The sequence below is a fragment of the Sminthopsis crassicaudata genome, chromosome 3 (assembly GCF_048593235.1).
Source record: "Sminthopsis crassicaudata isolate SCR6 chromosome 3, ASM4859323v1, whole genome shotgun sequence".
Classification (NCBI taxonomy): Eukaryota; Metazoa; Chordata; class Mammalia; order Dasyuromorphia; family Dasyuridae; genus Sminthopsis; species Sminthopsis crassicaudata.
This window is the reverse complement of record NC_133619.1, coordinates 299,986,265-300,008,084: the sequence shown is the minus strand read 5'-3', so window position 1 is coordinate 300,008,084 and position 21,820 is coordinate 299,986,265. Positions and strand designations below refer to the sequence as shown.

Genomic DNA, 21,820 nt, shown 5'->3' with positions numbered 1-21,820 from the left:
TTCGGAATCCAATTCTTAATGTGCAGCAAGAAAATGGGATTTACACACATATATTGTATCTAGGTTATACTGTAACACATGTAAAATGTATGGGATTACCTGTCATCAAGGGAAGGGAGTAGAGGGAAGGAAGGGAAAATTTGGAAAAATGAATACAAGGGATATTGTTGTAAGAAAAAAAATACTCATGCATATGTACTGTCAAAAAATATATAATTATAAAATTAATTTAAAAAAAAAGAGAGAGAGAGAGAGATTTGTCCAGTTATATAAAACTAGTAAGTTACTAGTAAGTAACTGGCTGTAGTCAGTTTTGTACTCAGGGCTTCTTAATTCCAGGCCAGGCACTCTATGTACTACATTATCTAAATTACTTTATCTGTTACATAAAATTAGCCATTATAATAATTAGCGATTTTGAGCCTAAGGGGCAATACAATGGCCCTCAACCACATACTTGGTTCCCTTCTCTTTAGTTTTAAGATTTTTTAAATTTAAAATGAAAAGTTCTGAATTTAGTCATAATGGTTCTGACCCCCAAGATAGGAAAATTCCTAAGCCCTAAGCAGAGATTAGATTTATTACCCAACCTAACATTTATGATTTATTACTAATTAATCCTTGGTCTCTTTGCAACCTGAGGCAAAATTTAGTTTACTGGAAATGTTTGGGTAAGGAAACAGTGGATTATATTAGAATGTCTGTGGTTAGACAAATATTTGAGGAAAGATGAGGGAAAAGGTTGAGCTTTTCTTGGAACTTTCCTCAGTTTAGGTCCTTTGCTCTAAGATGCTGATAGAACCAATGACTCCCCTAGATTTCTTTCTTTTCTGTCACAGCTCAATCCTCCCTTTGTTCTTCAAAGCTGTACCAGAAATGCCATGCTTCCCTCAATCTCTGAAATCCAGATCCTTTATTTCTGAAACTGATTTTTCTTTTATTCAAATTGCTTATTATATTATCCGGCTATGGATCTCATACAATGGCTTTGATTATTTCAAGGTGTACAGGCCCTGTTCACAGTGGGTTCTGAGGGTTGCTTCAATCAAAAAGTGTTCTTTTGTAACCAAGAAATATACTGAAATTGATGGGAAATCAGGGGAACTGCCCTTCCCTTATATGGGTATTTTCTATGGGCAAGACATCAGGTTTTTGTTTGTTTGTTTGTTTGTTTTTAATTGATTCACTGTCTTTCAAGGATTTCATCCATTTTAAAGGTTTTTACTTATCAAGGTTATGAAATGACTCCCCCAAATTTACATCTCCTATCCTGACCTTTTTCTTCTGAATTCTCATTTCATAACTTCAATTGTGAAACGGACATTTTCCCTCATCACCACCTCAAATTCTGGTTTAAAACCAGATTTATCCCCTCTCCAAAACACAGAAACAAACTGGTCATCTTCATTCCTTTTATATTTTCATCTAATCCAATTCAATAATTAACCATTATGTGGAAAACATTAGAGATACAAAGATAAAGTAAGCAAATAAAAAGACCTAAGCCCTTAAGGGTTTAAATTCTACTAGGGCAAGTGGGAATAAAACACGTGTGCCTTTCTATCTGATGCTTTGTTTATCATTTGAGTTCTCTTTCCCTAGGAAAAAAAAAATAAAAATAAAATAACTGAAATCACAAATCCAATCCAAAAACATCCATGAGACTAGTCATCTCTAGATGCAAAAATGTAATGCCCTTTCCACACCAAAGAATCTGTGAGATCAGTTGTGTAATTAGTACTAACTCTATTTTAATTTTTTCATTTTATAATATTTCATTGTTTCCAATTTCAAGTAAAGACAATTTCTAACATTCGTTTTTTATAAGATTTTAAGTTCCAATTTTTTCTCTCTCCTTCCCTTCCTTCCCCTCAAGATGGCAAGCAATCTGATATAAACAATATATGTGTAATCACATAAAACATTTCCACATTAGTTATATTGTAAAAGAATAAACAAAAGGAAAAACCATGAAAAAAATTTTAATTGGAAATTGTATGCTTCAAACTGCATTCAAAACATGTCAGTTCTTTATCTGGATATATATATATAATATTTTCCATCATGAGACTATTTTGTAGAGTCCTATTTCTGAGTCCTATTTTCTAGATGAGAAAATGGAGGTTCCAAGAGTTTATGTATCAGAGGCAAGAAAGAAACTCAAGCCTTTTTACTCTAAATCCTCTACATGATGTTGTTTCTTTATTTCAACATGACAAACATACTAAAACAATAACATTTTCATCAAAAGTCTATTAAGGGGGGCAGCTAGGTGGCGCAGTGGATAAAGCTCCAGCCCTGAATTCAGGAGGACCCGAGTTCAAAAATGATCTCAGACATTTAATACTTTCTAGCTGTGTGACCCTGGGCAAGTCACTTGACCCCAGCCTCAGGAAAAAAATTTAAAAAAAAAAAGTCTATTAAGGTCTTCATTTATGCTTCCTTTTCAACGCAGCCATATACTGAAATTCTAGTAACCAGTAAGATCCCACAACAAGCATTTTTCCACATACAAAGGTAAAAAATTTAGTTCTGCTTAATGTTTTCCCTGTCAACTCAATTCTATACCTTGATATTCAGCATCCCTCAATATTAGCTCCTAAGCCTGTTACTTAATACATGAAAAGATAGATTCTAGAAGGAAGCACACAAGAATAAGGAATAGTAAGGAAATAATATTTAGAGCACGGAATGCTTCTACCTTTTACAAAGTCCATTAGGCTACAAGGTATGTGTTTATTGAGTGTCTGGAGCAGATGACCCTGAAAAGTTTCCATGTAAAATTGGTCCCTAAAACCAGGTTTCCTAAGAAAGCTATAACACAAATCATATCCTTCTGCTTTTAAAATGGCAATTGGAAGTATTATTTTCTTCTCCTCTTCCCAAAATATTTACTAAGTTTTGAATCTCTTCAATTATAGAGATAAAATATGAACTACTTTCATGTTAATCATATGATTTCTTGATTCCAGGATTATAAAAGACCTTGAGTAACTCATTAATTCAAGAAGACTGGTATCTATCTACCTATGATAGGACCAAACTTCTTTACTCTGCATCATTTTCTAACACAAAATTTGAAGGTTCATGATAGTATTTAACTTAAAAAAAAAAAAAAAAAGGTTGTTGCCAACTTTCATCAGATATAAAACAAAATAAACTCAGAAATCTAAAACCAGATTAAGTTTAAAAAAAAAAAGTAATAATGTTATTTAAATGTGGAAACCACTCTCATTTCCTTTCTTCACAAAATTGGACAAAATCAAGAAAGTATCATTAATCTTGCCATATTACTTCCTATGCAGTTATACTGCCTGGAATAGCAGATTACAGCAAGCCAAGTGCTCCAAAGTTATTTATAACTTTGAAAAACTATAAAATTGTCCTTACTTACCAATGTCATTGCTCCTGTCTGAGAGGTCCTTCTCTGAGGTGCTGGAGACCGTACTGACCACCAAATCAATCTTTGTATTGTCGCTCCTATGATAATAATAATAAAAAAGTCCAGATAGTTAATATTTGATGTGTGTCTCTCCCCTTCTGTCCCCCTTCTTGTGTTGAACCCATTAATGAGAGTATTTTATGTGGAGGAGATGGAACTTTATACTTCCACAAAAATCATTGAGCCCACGCAATCACTTGTCACAGAAAGCTGCTGCCAACCAGTCTCATTGCCACAAGGATTAGTTTTATCTTGATGCAGCCTGGTCAATGTACTGTACTCTTTCTCTCTGTGACACATGGCTCTGAAAGATGCCTATTTTGAGGACAAATGTTTACCACCGTACACAGCACTGTTTCAGGAATGAAATCTTAAGATAAAATACATGGCATTCAACCATGAAAATCGGGTGAAATGTAACGGGACCCAGCCCACAATTTAATTATCTTTACAAAATCAGAGAAGTTGAACAGCAGCAGGAGAAAGGACTCCATCTAAAAATAAGCCTGGCTAGTCTTACTCATCAAAAGCTAGCTTCCTTGAACTCTGATTAAAAAAAAAAAAATGTGCTGAGGTAATTGTATAAATATATATTGCATATATTGACTTTAACACATATTTTAACATGTTTAATGTATATTCAATTACTTGCCATCTGGGGGAAAGGGTTGGGGAAAGGAGAGGAAAATTTGGAACACAGGGTTTTGCAAGGGTCAATATTGAAAAATTATCCATGCATATGTTTTGAAAATAAAAAGCTGTAATAAAAAAGTAAATAAAAAATAAAAATGTGTGTTATTGCTGTGAAAGATTGGGTAGCCTGTGAGTGGAACATCTTTTGAAATGTTGACAGTTATATCATGTCATGCTGAAACCTGGCAGGGTATTAATATGGCACCTAGTGGGAAAGATTAGAATACTCTTGGGGGAAAGTAGATGAGAACCTACATGCCCATTATCTGAAGGAGAAGTCATCTTCCCTCAGGAATCACCTCACAAGTAACAAACACTTCATTATATAAAAGGGCACACATAGATAACTTCACTGCACATTCACATGGGGCAAGTTTTATTATTTTCCATAAATTGCAAATGTGGCACCTAAAACTTCCTGCTCACTGATTTGGAAAAGGGCAAAGGCTCGTTATGTAAATTAAAGGGTAAAAAAAAAAATCCTCATTTATAAAAATTGAGAATCATATAACTAATTAGCCCAGTTTCCTTACAAATCACAAATCCTTTATACCAGGATTGCAGGGCTGATTCAACATCAGGAAAACTATCAGTATAAGTGACCATATCGATAACAAAACTAACAGAAATCATATCTTCATCTCAATAGATTTAGAAAAAGCATCTAACAAAATACAACACCCATTCCTAATTAAAAAAAAACAACACCAAAAGAGCATAGGAATAAATGAGAATTTTCCTTAAATTGGTAAGTAGCATCTGTCTAAAACCATCAGCAAGCATTATATGCAATAGGAATAAGATAAAAGCATTCCCACTAAGATCAGAAATGAAACAAGGTTGCCTACTATCACCAATACTATTCAATATTGTACTGGAAATGTTAGATTTAGCAATAAGAGAAGAAAAAGAAACTGAAGGAATTATAGGCAATGAAGAAACAAAACTATTACTCTTTGAAAATGATATATTTACTTGAATCCTGCAGAATCAACTTAAAATTATTAGAAATAATTAACAACTTTAGCAAACTGATATAAACCACACATAAAATATAATTTCTATCTTTCCAAATACATGCAATGATAGTTTTCATTATTTGTTTTTTAAAAAAACTTTGTATTCCAATTTTTTCCCTCCCTCCCTTACCTTTCTCCTCCCCAAGACAGCAAACAATCTGATCCAGATTAAATATGTGCAATCCTTTTAAACATATTTCCATATTTGTCATGTTGTACAAGAAAAAATCAGACCAAAAAGGATAAAACTATAAGAAAGAAAAATCAAACAAATCATATATAAAGGATATGAAATAAACTCACATAAGCCATTAGTATTGCTATATGTCACCAACAAAGTAGACAATATAAAATATTTAGGAATCTATCTGCCAAGACAAAGCCAGGAGCTATATGAACACAATTACAAATACTTTTCACACAAATAAAGTTAGATCTAAACAACTGGAAGAATAGCAAATGTTCATGGGTAGGTCAAGCTGATATCTAAAATAATCTATTTATTCAGTGCCATACCAATTAAACTGCCAAAAAATTTACTTTACAAAGCTAAAAAACATTAAAATTCATCTAGAAGAATAAAATATCAAGAATATCAAGGGAATTAGCAAAAAAAAAAAAAAAAAAAAAAAAAAAAAAAAAAAAAAAGCAAAGGAAAGTGGCTTAGTTGTACCAGACCTAAAACTATATTATAAAGTTGCTGTTATCAAAACTATTTGGTATTGGCTATAAATAGAGTGGTGGATTAATAATGGAACAGATTAGATATACAGGACACAATAGTCAGAGTATAGTAATCTACTGTTTGATAAACCTAAAGACTACAGCTTCTAGAATAAGAACTCACTACTTGACAAAAATTGCTAGGAAAATTAAAAATAATATGGGAGAAACTAGGCATTGAACAATATATAATACCTTATACTAAGATAAAGTTGAAAGGGGTTCACAATTTAGACATAAAGGGTAGGACTATAAGCAAATTAGTAGAGTAAGGGATAGTCTCCCTGTCAAATCTGTGGAGAAATGAAGAATTTATGACCAAAGAAGAACTAGAGAATATTGTGAAATGCAAAATGGATAATTTTGATTACATTAAAGTAAAAAGTTTTTGCACAAAGAATACTAATGTCTCCAAAATTGAAGAGAAGCAGAAAGCTAAGGAAAAATTTTTACAGCTAGTGTTTCTGATAAAGGCCTCATTTCTAAATATAGAGAAATCTTTCAAATGTATAAGAATGAAAGTCATTCCCCAATTGATAAATGGCCAAAGGACATAAACAGAGAATTTTCAGGTGGAGAAATTAAAGTCATTTTGAGTCATATAAAAAAATGCTCTAAATCACTATTGATCAGAGAAATACAAATTAAGACAACTCTGAGATACCACTACACACCTCTCAGATTAGCTAAGATGACGGAAAAGATAATGATGAATGTTGGAGGGGATGTGGGAAAACTTGGACACTGATATATTATTAGTGCAATTGTGAATGGATCCAACCATTTTGGAGAGCAATTTGGAACTATGTCCAAAGGACTACCATACTGTGCCATACCCTTTGATCCAGCAGTGTCTCTACTGGGCCTGTATTCCAAAGAGATCATAAAAGAGGGAAAGGGACCCACATGTGCAAAAATGTTGAGTGGATGCTCCCCACTGGGGGAATGGCTGAATAAGTTAATAGCATATGAAGATTTCAAAAAAGCCTGGAAAGATCTCAAAAACTGATGCTAAATGAAGTGAGCAGAGCCAAAAGAACACTATACATAATAACAAGATTATGTGATAATCAACTGTAATGGATTTGACTTTTTTCAACAATGAGGTGATTCAAGCAAATTCCAATAGAACTGTGATGGAAAGAGCTATCTGCATTCAGAGAGAACACTATGGAGACTAAATGTGGTTGGCAGCATATTATTTCATCTGTTTTTGTTTGTTTAGTTGGTTGATTTTTCTTTCTTATATTTTTTGCTTTTTTAGTCTGATTTTTTCTTGTACAACATGACAAATATGGAAATATGTTTAAAAGGACTGCATATATTTAATCTATATCAGATTGTTTGCTGTCTTGGAGAAGAGGAAGGTAAGGGAAATAGGGAAAAAACTGAAACACAAAGTATTTCAAAAATGAATAACAAAAACTCTCTTTACATGTATTTGGAAAAATAAAAAACTATTGAGAAAAAAATCATACATCCCTTGTACCTTTAAAAAGCCATCTTTCAAGTTTTCCATAAATCTTTCCTATGAGCTGTTTGAGGGGATCCTCATGGATACATCATGGATCCCAAAAAGGGCAATCATAATCTACTATATGATCTTAGAGCTGGTAGCTGCTGTCATGTCTCTCCTTGATGGAAAGAGCAAAATGCATCAAAAACAAAAACAACAACAACAACAAAAACTCAAACCCGTTTTTTTTAATATATAAAGGAATTTTGTAACTGTCCCTTACAAATTCAAAGATATTTTCTTGGTTCAGAAACATAAAATATATATATAAACTTAGTTTATAAATGTGAAATTTTGGCCCCAAATCCCCTAATATGAATTGAGGAATCTCTCTCCTCTCCATTCTTTTTTTTCTTCCAAAATGTTTAGGAAAGGAACAAAGTTCTTGGGGGTTCCCATTGTAATGTTCTGTTCTCTAACAAATTTTCATATTTCTATTCCTCATTCACAGTAGTTCAGGAATTGTACTTTCCAAACAAGGCTATGAACCTTGGAGTTTGGTGAATAGAAGAATATGAATGTGGAGGGGGCATCCAGGACTAATATAGATGCCAGTTAAATTGCATCATGAACCTTTAGAATTGGCAAACAGTCCCAGGAGAGCTGCCTTAAGAAAACCTCATTTTTGGACCTAAGCTGGGGTTGAAGCGGGGGGGGGGGGGGGGGGGGGTGTCTTGAAATTGTTGGTCCTCACTATGACCATCATTTTTTTCCCAGCATCTGGTTCCACTGGAAGTCAGACAATCAATAAAATTAATTAAGTGCCAGCCACTAGGGATAGTGCTAAGAATAAAAAGAAAGGGAAAACAGTTTCTGCTCTCAGAGAGCTTAGTCTAAAGGGAGAGACAAAATGCAAATAACTATGTAACATAAAGAAGTAATATAGTAGATAACCAGAGGCAATCAACACAGAGAAGGAGTTAGAATTAAGGGGAATTTTGATAGCTTCTGATAAAAGATGGGATTTTGGCTGGAACATGAGGAAAGAGGAACCGAATTCTGAAGAAAAAAAGATAATTATAGCTACAGTGTGTTCAGAGCATGCCCAAACTGTGCTATGTCAGATTCTCAGTTCTTTTTTGCTTTAATATTAATTAATTAATTAATTATATTAATATAATTTGGGGGAGGGGGCAGCTAGGTGGCTCAGTGGATAGAATGCTAGGCCTGGGGTCTGAAGAACAAACAAATCTGGCCTCATACTTTTACTGGTTCTGTGACTGGATAAGTCACTTAATCCTACCAACCTGTTTTCTCATCTATAAAAATGAGTTGAAGAAGGAAATGACAAACTATTCCAGTATTTTTGCCAAGAAAATTTCAAATGGGGTCATGAAGAGTCAGATATAATTAAAAATGATTAAATAACAAAATTATAATAATTGATATTTAAGGAGCATTCTAAAGTTTTCAAAGCACCTTACTTAAAACACTAAAGGCATTATGACTGCAGTGTTACAGATGAAGGAACTGAATTTCAGGGAAGTGTCTGGCTTATGATCACACAACTAGAGTCAGAGGCAAGATCTGAACCAGACTTTTTCATTTCAATTTCAACTCGTACTCTGGCAGGGATGCTGTCAATCCCACTTTCTACAAGAAGCCTTTCCCAATCTTCCTTAATGCTAGTGCCTTCCTCTGAGATCATCTCCAATTTATCTGGTCTAAAGTTTGGCTGTTATGTTATTCAGGTGGACTACTGCTTTGTGCCTTTCTTTATATTCCCAGCATTTAGCACAATTCTTAGCACATAGAAGACACTTAAATGCTTGTTGACTTGATTGATTTTAGGGAGAACTCACAGGTAATAATCTCACTTCTCATTCAACTTAAGGCATTAAGTTTAATTTACCAACACTAAATTGTTTAGTCTTCAATTACCTAAGTAATATTTACTCTAATGGTAAATTAGAATGGTAGGTAAAGAGAGAGGAGAGGGGAAAGAAAGAGGAAAGGAATGGAGGGGAGGGAAGAGAGAGGAAGAGAAAGAAGAAGGGAAAGAAGAAGGGAAAGAAGGAGGAAAAGAAGGAAGGGAAGGAGGGAGGGAAATAGAGAAGAAAGGACTGAGAGAAAGAAAGAAGGGGAAGAAGGGAAAGAAAGAAAGGAAGGAAGGAAAGGAAGAAAAGAGAGAAGGAAGGAAGGAGGAAAAAAGAAGAAAGGAAGGAAAGAGAAGAATGAGAGAGGAAGGGAAAGAAGGGAAGGAAGGAGAAAGAGAAGGAAGGAAAGGAGGGAGGGGAGAGAGAACAGGAAGCGAAAGGAAGGGAGGAGAGAAGGAAGGAGGGAAGAAAGGAGGAAGGAAAAGAAGGAAGGAAGGGAGGGAAAGAGAAAAGGAGGGAGAGAAGAAAGGAAGGAGGAAAGGAAGGAAGGCAGGGAAGGAGGGAAAGAGGGAAGGAAGGAGGGAAAGAAAGGAGGGAAGAAAGGAAGAAAAAAGAAGAAAGGGGGGAGGAAAGGAAGGGAGGGATAGAGGAAAAGAGGAAAGGAAGGAAGGAAGGAAGGAAGGAAGAAAGTTCAGTGAAGCCCTTAAAAATATACAGAATGGAGTTCATAGGGAAACATAAACAAACAGGAAAAATTTTGGACCTGTGATGAACATTTTTGTTATTCAGTTGTTTTCATTAATTTCTCACTCTTTATAACCCCATTTGGTGTCTTTTTGGCAAAGATAGATAAATGGCAGAGTGGTTTGCCATTTCCTTCTCCCGCTCATTTTACAGATGAGGAAACTGAGGCAAATAGGGTCAAGTGACTTGCCCAGGGTCACGTAGTAAGTTTCTGAGGTTAAATTTGAAGGCAGCAAGAAGGGTTTTTCTGACTCCAGGTCTTGTACTATCTACACCATGCCACCGAGCTGCCCATGATGAACTGAATATACAATTACTATTTTCAAAAAATAACTCCAAACTGAGTTTACTTTGTGTTGTCACATACTTTTTTTTCTATGTAAAAATGTTCAAGTTATTAATATTTGTCAAGTTAAAAAAATTGTTTTGAATAAAAAAATTGCATTTTCTTTTAAACAACTAATTTCCAAACCAAATGACTAGAAATAGTTCACTGAATATATTGTATTTGTTCACTGATTCTATTAGGGCCTTATCACATATTAATTTGTAGAAAGGGTTTAATCCTCCAAAAGAAAAGGATTTAGAAGAAACATTAATGAGGGGAAAAACATTAATTTTTCATAAATTATCCTTTTTTTTCCAGTGTTAGGAAAAGGATAAAGCAGTTGCTTTTCACTTTTATCATTTTAGTACTGCCTGAGTCTAAATAACTGGGTACTATACATTCACAAAAGATGTAATAGAATTTGCTTAAATTACATTTGTATCTAGGAAGTCCTATCTTTGTTTGAATACATTAAATACCAAAAGCTTATCCGTAACCAAAATTTATATTTTGCCTAGTCAGAACTATCCTAAGGTACATGAATAAGGAGCAAACCCCGCCTCAATCTGAGCGTTCAGTAGCCCCATGTTGGGAGTCAGACGGTGAATAAGGAAGGCAGAACAAACTAATATATACATATTTAAAAGAAAGAAAAAATTGGATCTTCCATATATAGGCAGCATAAAATCCACAATATATACCCTATCATCCTAGGGAGGCAGACTGGCAGATCTGTTTCTGAACCCCATCCATCACTCCCAAACTAAATATCTTGTCCAAATACAATCCCAGGAAGGGACCCAGATGTGCAAAAATGTTTACAGCAGCTCTTTTTGTAGTGGCAAGGAATTGGAAATTGAGTGGGTGCCCAACAATTGGGAAATGGCTGAATAAGGTATGATATATGAATGTATTGGAATATTATTTTTGTATAAGGAATGATGAGCAGGCTGATTTCAGAAAAGTCTGAAAAGATTTATATGAACCAATATTGAGTGAAGTGAGCAGAACTAAAAGAATATTTTACATAATTATCAGCAGGATTATGTGATGATTAACAGCTCTTTTCAGCAATGCGATAATCCAAGACAATTCTATAGAACTTGGGAAGAAAATTGTAACTCACATATAGAGAAAGAGCTATCGAGTCTGAATGCAGATGAAAGCATAATATTTTCATTTTCTTTTGTTTGCTTATTCTTTCTCATCATTTTTTTCCTTTTTTGTCTGATTTTTCTTTCATAATCTGACAAATATGGAAATATGTTTAAAACAATTGCATATGTATGACCTGTATCACACTACTTGCTATCGTAGGGAGAGGGAGATAAGGAAGGGAGAAAAAATTTAGAACTCAAAATCCTACACAAATGAATATTGGAAACTATCTTTACATGTAATTGTAAAAATAAAATACTATTAAAAGGTAAAAAAGCACAAAAGAGGGGAAGGGAAGGGAGGGAAGAGAAGAAGAAAAAGGAAAAAATATGCACTTACATTAAAAAGAAAAGAATATGCACTTGCATTAAAAATATTTTTAAAATATCCTTTGTTTTATGTTAGGGAGTCACTTTCATAATTCCCTTTAGTCCAAGCTCTGGATGGGACTTATATATTTGTGGTAAGAGCTTTACTAGGAATAAACTCCCAGAAATGATCTGAGCATAGGTTTAGCATTTTATCCTAACCTTAGTCTTAATTCTCTATCATTCCTATGCACATGAGTCAGGGTTGGATTCAGAGATTAACCCGGCATTTACATTATACATTTACATTTACATTAGCACAACAGTCTGCCCTTTCCATGCTTTTAGAAGTAGAGGGAAAATAACCCTGCTTGATGACTTAGACTCATGGGAATTTGCTTGTCCTGATTTCTGGAAGCAATATGACTTTAAAGCTAAGCTAGGAGTCTTAAGAATTGGAAACAAATTTCATTACCCATTCCAATTCCTTCTCACAAGGACCCAAGCTGTTGGCATGTCAGAAAATGTGTTTTGTGCTTTACATTTTTCTAATTCTGCTGACCTATAATCTATTAAGGGAAGAGCCAGTCACAAACTCTAGGCTGAAAGAATCTCCTATAGGGAAGAAAAAAAACAAAAAACAACACTGTAGGTGTTTCTAAAAAAGGTTCTGATCCTTCTAAGTAGGGGGACTGCAGCTGGTGTTTTGACAATGATCAGACTGTAGGTGTGGAAGTGATTTTTTAAAGTGTCTATTTGTAAATTCCCCTTAATGTATTTATAGGATCTTACAACAATGCTAATGCATTCTTTTAAATAGAACTTCTGGATTTTTTTCCCTGAAGCACATGTTTGAAGCTACTGACATTATCAATTAAGATGCAGTCCTTAAATAGTAGCCACAAACTCAGAGGCTGCCAAAACAAATAGCATTTCCATTTATTAAATGGTATTACTGTATTTGGAGGGGAAAAATATAATTTAGGCCCTTTCCTGTTAGTAATTCAAAGGCAGTGTATGGTAAACTAGAAAGAGGATCAAATCTGGATTCAGAGGACTTGAGTCTAAGATTAAAGCCTGACTGTCTTACTAATTTACCATTATGACTTATAAGTCACGCTTTTAGCACCTTGGGTCCTTCCTCTGTAAAATGAGTAGCTTGCAATAGGTGATCTTTAGGGACCTTTCTGGGGGCAACTAAATAGTGTAGTGGATGGAGTGCCAGGCCTGGAGTCAGGAAGATTCATTTTCCTCAGTTCAGATTTGATCTCAGACACTAGCCATGTGAATCTGGGTAAGTCATCGAACTTTTTTTCCTCATTTGTAAAATGAGCTGAATAAGGAAACGGAAATCACTCCTGTACCTTTACCAAGAAAATCCCAAATAGGGTTACGAGGAGTCAGACATGACTGAACAACAACAATATTAAAAAAAAAAAAAAAAAAAAAAAAACTCTAGCAGCAATACTATATGGTTTTTAAGTCCTGTAGGGGAATAAAGAAAATTTAAGGTATTTCTCTTGAAAGTTTTCAGTCAAAGAAGCTCCATGATTATTATAATTATTATTCTTGAAAAACATTATATGCTACAACATTAGAAATAAAAATCTCTTGAAAGACTTAAGAACTCTGAACAATGCAATGACTGGTTGATTCTAGAGGATACAGGTGGAGTTTTGATAAAGCAGGCTATTCAACTCCTAACAGAGAGGTGACATATTCAAAGAGAGGAAGGAAATCTATACCTTTCTGGACATGGCCAATGTTGGAATTTGTGTGTTTTTATGCACTTTTGTTACAAGGTGATTGTCTTTTTTTGTTTGTTTGTTTGTTTTGTAATGGGATGATAGATGGAGTAGGAAACAAATGTTTGTTTATTAAGTGAAAAAAAAAAGTTCAAAATACTATATAATTTTATGGAGTCGGAAGTATATCCTTATAAAAATTTTAATGATTTGGATAGCTGAGAGAGAACATTCTTTTTTACTTCTTGGGTAGAAAGAATAAAACACAAAGCAGAACATTGCATGGCCCAGAACCACTCAAAAAGACACTAACAGAACCTGCAGTGGATTTTCAGACTCCTAATTTCTAGTTTAGGGTTTAATACACAAAGTGAATACTCAAGTGCTACAACAGCATGTTAAGGATACTCTGTAAACCAGGGTCCCCAAATCTCGTATACAAATGTATATTCACATAAACACAGACATATATATGTGAATGTATACATACATATGTATATATATGCATGTGTATAATATACACATACATATGTATGTGTATGCATATACACACATTATATACAGAGTATTATGTATATCAAACTTCTTACCTAAAGAAAATCTAAGTTGTCTATCTAGATGGTTTTGTTTCTCATAGTCACAGCTGATAAGTGATATGAGATCCAAGGAGTATATACAGAAGCTGATGAGAAAGGTGTAAGTTTTATATAGACTTTGAAAACATATGCTTTACAGCAGGGTCCAGTTTAGCCTAAGTTAGCCCAAGCTGATATTTTACTGAGGTCCAAGAGGTGGCAAAGAAAATTCTGGAGATGAGTGATCTATCTCTCATGGAGATGGCTAAGTGATAATCCTTAATTGTTGTTCATTCTGGGATGATGGATTAAGGGCCCTATAATATGAACTCAATAATTTTTTAAAAATCAGAATAGGCTTTGCAGTGATGAATTCACTAAATTCAATTAAATAAATGCTAAAACAAACAAACAAACAAACAAAAAACTCTAGATCACTGAACATGAAGTTGAAAGGGACCTCAGAAAGAGATGTCAATGAGTAAGCCAGAATCAGATTAAAATGTAACTGGGAAATGTTTAACAAAATAAATAAAAATGTAGTACACCATAAAACAATGTTAAGATGGGGATTTCTAAGTTAATATGTGGGCTTTCATGAATCAGTTTCTATTTGAGTTTAGCACCACTGACTCTAGAGATCACCTGTATTCTTATAGAGAGAGTAACTTATCCAGCATCCACTATCATGCTATTCCTTTAAAGAGAGGCCTAATATCAAGAATGAGACCGGTTCTATCCAAATTCCAAAAAAGATGAGAAAAGCATAATAATAATAACTGACATTTATTGATAGCATCTTAAAGTTTGCCAAGCACTTTGCTTACTTATATTATTTGTATGCATGAAAAATTTACAAAACCCTGTGAAGTGAGTTCTGTGGAAATTACTGCACCTATTTAATGATGAAAAAAAGATTTTAAAAGTCCAACCTCTGTTTCTGACAAATGAGGAGAAAGCCACTGAGAGCTTAAGTGCTTTATTCAGGGTTGCACAGCTAAGTAGGAGATAAAATTTGAAATCAGACCTTTCACACTCCAAACTTGTCCACTCCACCACCTGACATCCCGGAGTTCCTTCTACCAATAAAGTCATAGGTCAGTCCTTATCCACATCCCCATTGCAAGTAAGTATACAATGAAGAAAAGTTATGAGAACCATAACATTCTGCTTCCAATAATGAAATTCTATGTCAATTATATCCACGCTAAAATATAAAATTATAAATATTTAGCTTACAACTCCAGCAGAGGCCTTTAAGATGACCTCTGGCTCCAAAATGTTCTATAAGGTATCCTATACCCAAAGATGCTAGTAGTAAGATAAAGCCTGTAAACTTCTAGTTTCTTAAATATGTATCCACGCATTGATCAAGCCTAAGGAACCTTCAATTAAATTAACACTGATCTAGTTAAAAGTAGGAGGAAATAGATTTTGTTCAAGGTCACAAAGCCTGGATAGAATCCACATCTCCCAGTTCCCAGAGCTCTTCCTACCAAAATCCAAAGAACAGTAGCAATGGCCACAACAACAGCAAAAAAAGAACGCCAACATTTGTTTAAGGAAAACAAACAATCCTAAGTGATGTCCTCTTCTCTGTGAAGTCTCCACCAGCAGCTCAGCTACAGCAGGTGTCACAAATCACATTTATATGACATTTCAAAATTTATAGAGGCTTCCCTCATGATAAACAGATGAGTCAGTAGTGCAAGTATCCTTTTACAAATAAAGCAACTGAGAGTTCAAATGGCTAAGTGATTTCCCAAGATTACATATATGCTAAGTAGGGAAGGCAAGACTAGAATTCAGGACCACGTTCTTCCGTATCAGTCATATTATTTATTCTCTTAAATGATTAACCAGAGGGCAAGGATATACTTTCCCCCCAAATATCCTCCATTAAAAAAAAAGAGCTCCAGAAATAGGGTTACTGCTAGCTTTTGCAGAGTTCCAGCACATCCACCTACCTGATAGTCAAAACTGTCCTAAGAAAATCACGGATACTCTTTGATCGCACGAAATCTCCTAGTTAAATATTAAGACGTCATGAACCATAGGCATAGGAAACAGGAACTAGGATGATTTTTCTCAGGCAGCTGTCCTCTTTCACTGTGTCCTTGCTTAGATATGCACAAACAAGTTTGGCTATTTATAGGTTGGTGGAGGAGATTTCCCAAAGAGCAAAGTAAAAAAATAATGGGGCAATCCCCACTCAATTTGGTACCAAATTTCCCCGTTCCTAGGCCAGATCTGTAGAACTGTCAGAAAACACACTGGCTCTCCGGAACCAGGCTTATGACTTAATTAGAAATTCCAATGTCTAATCTGGGTCCTGAGCCAGCAGACCAAGTCCGGGGATGGCGAGTTTCGCTTACCCTGCAATTCGTATTCACCCAGCATCTTATGACACTAGAAGTCACTTTAAATGATTGGATTGAATTCTCCAGCTACTGGTAGGTGCCCATGGATGTGTAAATGTCTTAACAACCAAAAAATTACACACTTGTAAATCTAATTTACTCATTAGCATTTCCCCATCACTTTAAATCTAAACAATCAATAAAACAATAAATCAAACCCGGATTTGTAGCACTTGCCAATTTCTCAAGTATAAATGCTCCCACAGAAAATTTAATAATTGGCTCATGAAAGCTCCAGCCTACTCCTTGTCTGTGTCCCTTTTGAAAAACTTCATCAGATCCCACTTGAAGGAGTAATCGGCTTGGGTTATACAGCTATGTGCATTTCTTAATGTCCCACTTAGTGATTCTGGTTGTCTGTGACACTTACAGGACATAAAGATAGAAGGAAATTGGGAAATTATCTAGTCTAATTTTATAGGTGTGAAATTTAGACCCAGATAGGATTAAGCCACTTACTCAAAGTTATATGGGTAACAAGTAGACATGGCACTGAGATTCAAACTTTACTTCAAATCCAAAAAAAATTGTTTGAATACGTTTATCAGGGAATGTGGACCATTCTTAACATGCGGTTTTATATCATGTATATAATGTATATAACAAAATTCATCCTATCTCTGGGTGAGGATTTTTTCTTTTTAAGTAAACAAGACTTCCCAGAAGACTATAGACTCAATGAAGATAAGATTCCATGATTTTATTCCTAAGCTAATTAACAGAATAAAAGAAACCAAAAGAGATTGATATACAACATGAAATTCCAAGGACTGGGAAGTGAGCTCTCAAAACCTTTAAAAAAAATTTTTTTAAAGGGGGATGGGAGAGAACATGGAGCTTCTCACTTTATTATTTGATTCCTTAACTCCATTTTAAAAATTCTCCATATCAAGGACTTGTCTTTTTTTTCCCCTAATGTTGGAAAAATAAGAAACAGATAACTATAAAACCACAGAATATTAGAGCTGGAAAAGATTTTTAAACCCACCTTCCAATTGCAAAGTTTTTGGGGTGGGAAAAGTGAGGGCCCTGCTGGGATGAATTGAGCTTAATTCTTAGAGCCCCAAACAAGTACTTGAATCTCTTATTTTTTGACTCTTGGTTTCAGTACAGTAAAATTCAAGTGTGTTCTTGAGGGCTTTGGAGAACATTAAGCTTAGTCAAAATTAGGTATTTACCTTATCGTTTATGGAATATACATGAGGACCTGTTCTCCCTTGAGGTTCATTTACTTTGCAATTTACAATGGGTAAAGAAGCCCTTTCTGAAAATTGTGCTTTGGGGCAGTATTATAGTTATACATTTGAGTTGTCATTAGCTTGGAGATTATCTTCTGCATATTTGTATACTAAACAGCTTAGACAATCTGAAATCTTTCCAAATCTAGAGAAGAAAATTAACTTCTTTGCAGGTAGGTTAGTCTCAAGAGAGACATCCTCATTTTTCTAATAACTTAGTTGACATTAGTACATTAACATTTCTTTAATTTTTGCCTTAAGCTAAAAACCTCTCAAGAAAATCAGACATTTATCTCCCTGTGTGGTACTTTCAAAAACACATTACAATGCAGAGCAGGGAAACAAGTGAACATATTTGTAAGATGAGGGGTGTCCTCCAATCAAAAACCTAATGTGAAGATTTTTATCCAGCTCTTGATCTCTTGGGCAAAAGCAGTTTTAAGTCTTTAAACACCAAACTTAAGAAAACCATTCCATTATTCTAGAAAAGCCATCTCTGAAGGATCCATCAAACTTTCACAATAGAATTGGTGATTTATTCAGTCCATTGTTTCCTAATCAATTTTTTTCCTAATTCCTATTGGGATAATAAGACACAGAAATGTTGTCCAGTTTTTATTTTTGGTTTTACAAAGAAGTTAAAAAGACAAAGGTGAAGATGGCAGATAACTCTGTTAAAAATAGCTGTAAGTTGTGCATACATCTCACTGTCTTTTCATGAGATTCAGTTCACAGATTCAATCTTCAACAGACTCAATTCTTACTCAAGACATGAACCTATGATATAAGTCCATGTCAGCAAGGACCTTGTTTGACACGGTCTCATGAGCCAAACCACAAAGCATATGTTTTCTCCAAACTCTGGTTCATAACCAAGAAGTTTGTTTTCTTTATAAAACAGTTAATAAGAAATATTAACTAAAACTAAACTTAAATAACATTACAAGCTCTGGAAATCAAATCAGATGGAAAGATTCAGTGGAAGGGCTATCAAAGGGGTGGAGGACACACAGTTCATGGGTCATATAAAGCCTGTGAAATCATTTGTTAAGCTACTGCAGACGATGATGAGCTGAAAGCCAGGTAGAGCAATCTCCCACTCCTTGAGTTGTATAAGTTGATAATTTTGTATGATCCACAGAATGATGTTGTAAATATCCAAATGGCCATTAGCAGGAAAAAAAAGGTTCCCCACCCCTGGCCTATACCATAGGCTCCCTATGGAGGATTTAAGGGAAGACATGGACAAGAGTTACTATAGATGAAAAGCACTAGATGGACTGCAATCTTCATGACTGCATGGAGTACTACATCAGAAAAATTAAGGACCCACAAAACTAATGAACTAAGTTAACTTACTGAATAAGAATGAATGAATAAATGAAAGAGGTAAGTCTGGAAAGATATACTTGAATCATATTGGGGAAGATGACCAGAAAGGTACAAAGTAAAATGGTCCCCACACATGAAAACGAGGCATTATGTAAATTATTTCCAGTAAGCACAAATAGCAATTTGAAAGGCCAAGAAAGTCTAGAGGAAATATTATTTTCCCCTAAGTAAAACATAAGATAAAACAGAGCATGTAGATGGAGCTTCTATTTTTTTCACATTATTCCTCAGCCCTATCCATTTCTGCCAATTACAGGCAGGCAAATTTCCAAGGGTCATTTATAGGAATTGGGTGAGACTTTTTTGGGTGACCTATCAAGGTCACTTAGAAATGCCGATAGGAAAGCTGAGATCCACAAAGTTATCTCTCTCACTCATCTGTTCCCCGGCTGTTGCGTGTGGGAAGGGAGCATATGTATTTTAGAAAATATCCATACTTAACTGCTATACCATTTTTGTTCATGTTGATTTTTTTTAATACAGACTTTAAAAATATCATTCTTCATGGAACATGGTTCTAATAAACCACTAAGTGTAGGGGAGGTTTTTGAAAAAAATCTCAATTCTGCCACAAATAAAAAGTATGAAAACTTAAATTGTAGGAAAACATACAAGAGGGGAAAATAAAAAGGTGAGCAAAAAAAAATACAAAAATGAACATAGAAATTCAGAGTCTATTAAATAAGTTGTTATTCAGAAACCAAACCAATAGTTTGGAAAACCAGACCTCATTAAGTAATAAGGATAAAGAATTCTGAAGGGCTCTATTTTTACCTTAGAGGATATTATTAAGTATTACTGCTTGAACGGTCTAAATAATGAAATTAATATGATTTTTGACTCTTTGTTCAATGTGTCTAGTCAAAGTTGGCAGGCTTTACTATCTTTTCACATCAAGGCTTACTTAGATGACTTCCTCCTCTACATATATTAGAAACTATTTGCGCTCTTGAAAAATTCTTTTTTCTCCAAAGTACTTTGCTGTCTATATCAGGTACTCAAAAGATACCATCTTTGACTTATTCATTTCTACAGAAAATCTTCCTGCCAAAGAACATAATAGTTTTTTTTATTATTATTATGAACGACTTAGCTGCTCGTTTTTTTTTTTTTAACATCAGTTTTCTGTCAAGTTTACTAAATATTCAAATAGAAGGATTTGTGATCTTTTTATCTTGAAAGTTCTGCAACCCATTCAGCCATGTTTATTAACTAGTCCATGTTCTCACCTAATGAGCTGAGACTTCCTTAATTTCTGCTAATATCATGAAGGCAGCTGTGGAGCATGGTAGCTATTTACCTGCCATCCCCTTACCTTTGCCAGAAAAGTATCTTCCATGTATGTTAAGCTACTTCTTTTTTTAAAAAGGCAGGGAAGCTATCTTTTAAACTTGAGCAATCTAGGATCACTGATGAGACTGGCTGGACTCCCAGAACCCTACAAGGAGTCATTGTCCTCCAGACAGGGCAGATATCTCACATCCATCTTACTCACTATTCCAGATACATCCTGCTGACCAGCCACACTTCTATAAGGAGATGAGGGGTTGGCCCTCTATCTCAATCACTGGTATATTATTGCTGAATTATCTTTTGGCTAATTAAGCTTCTTGGCTTTCTTGCCATTCCTTAAACAAGACCTCATATTCTTATCCATGCATTTTTGGAGCTATCCCCTATGCCTGGAACTCTCTCTCTCATCTCTTACTTCCTAACTTGCTTTAAATGCCAGTTGAAGTATAAGCAGCCTTTCTTAGTCTTCCATCTTAGTGCTTTTCGTCTGAAATTATCTCAAGAATTTCTTGTTTGTCAAATTGGGAAAATATTTTTAAAAGCAAAGGTTCTGACAAAGGTCTCATTTCCAAAATATATAGAGAACTGACCCTGATTTATAAGAAACTGAACCATTCTCCAATTGATAAATGGTCAAAGGATATGAACAGACAATTCTCAGATGATGAAATTGAAACTATTTGCACTCATATGAAAGAGTGTTCCAAATCACTACTGATCAGAGAAATGCAAATTAAGACCACTCTGAGATACCACTACACACCTGTCAGATTGGCTAAGATGACAGGAACAAATAATGACAAATGTTGGAGGGGATGTGGGGAAATTGGGACACTGATACATTGCTGGTGGAGTTGTGAAAGAATCCAGCCATTCTGGAGAGCAATCTGGAATTATGCCCAAAAAGTTATCAAACTGTGCATACCCTTTGACCCAGCAGCGCTACTACTGGGATTATATCCCAAAGAAATACTAAAGAGTGGAAAGGGACCTGTATGTGCCAAAATGTTTGTGGCAGCTCTTTTTGTTGTAGCTAGAAACTGGAAGATGAATGGATGTCCATCAGTTGGAGAATGGTTGGGTAAATTGTGGTATATGAAGGTTATGGAATATTATTGCTCGGTAAGAAATGACCAGCAGGAGGAATACAGAGAGGCCTGGAGAGACTTACATCAACTGATGCTGAGTGAAATGAGCAGAACCAGAAGATCACTGTACACTTCAACAACAATGCTGTATGAGGATGTATTCTGATGGAAGTGGAAATCTTCAACATAAAGAAGAGCCAACTCACTTCCAGTTGATCAATGATGGACAGAGGTAGCTACACCCAGAGAAGAAACACTGGGAAGTGAATGTAAATTGTTAGCACTAATGTCTGTCTGCCCAGGTTACATGTACCTTTGGAA

At 34.8% G+C, this 21,820-nt stretch overlaps 1 protein-coding gene across 1 annotated transcript in view; it reads right to left on the bottom strand.

The window, feature by feature from the left end:
* SH3KBP1 (SH3 domain containing kinase binding protein 1) overlaps nt 1–21,820 on the bottom strand; it is a 445,745-nt gene that overhangs the window by 33,066 nt on the left and 390,859 nt on the right. The window contains 1 exon segment of the mRNA XM_074300969.1: nt 3,395–3,480. Coding sequence (XP_074157070.1) covers nt 3,395–3,480 — 86 coding nt within the window.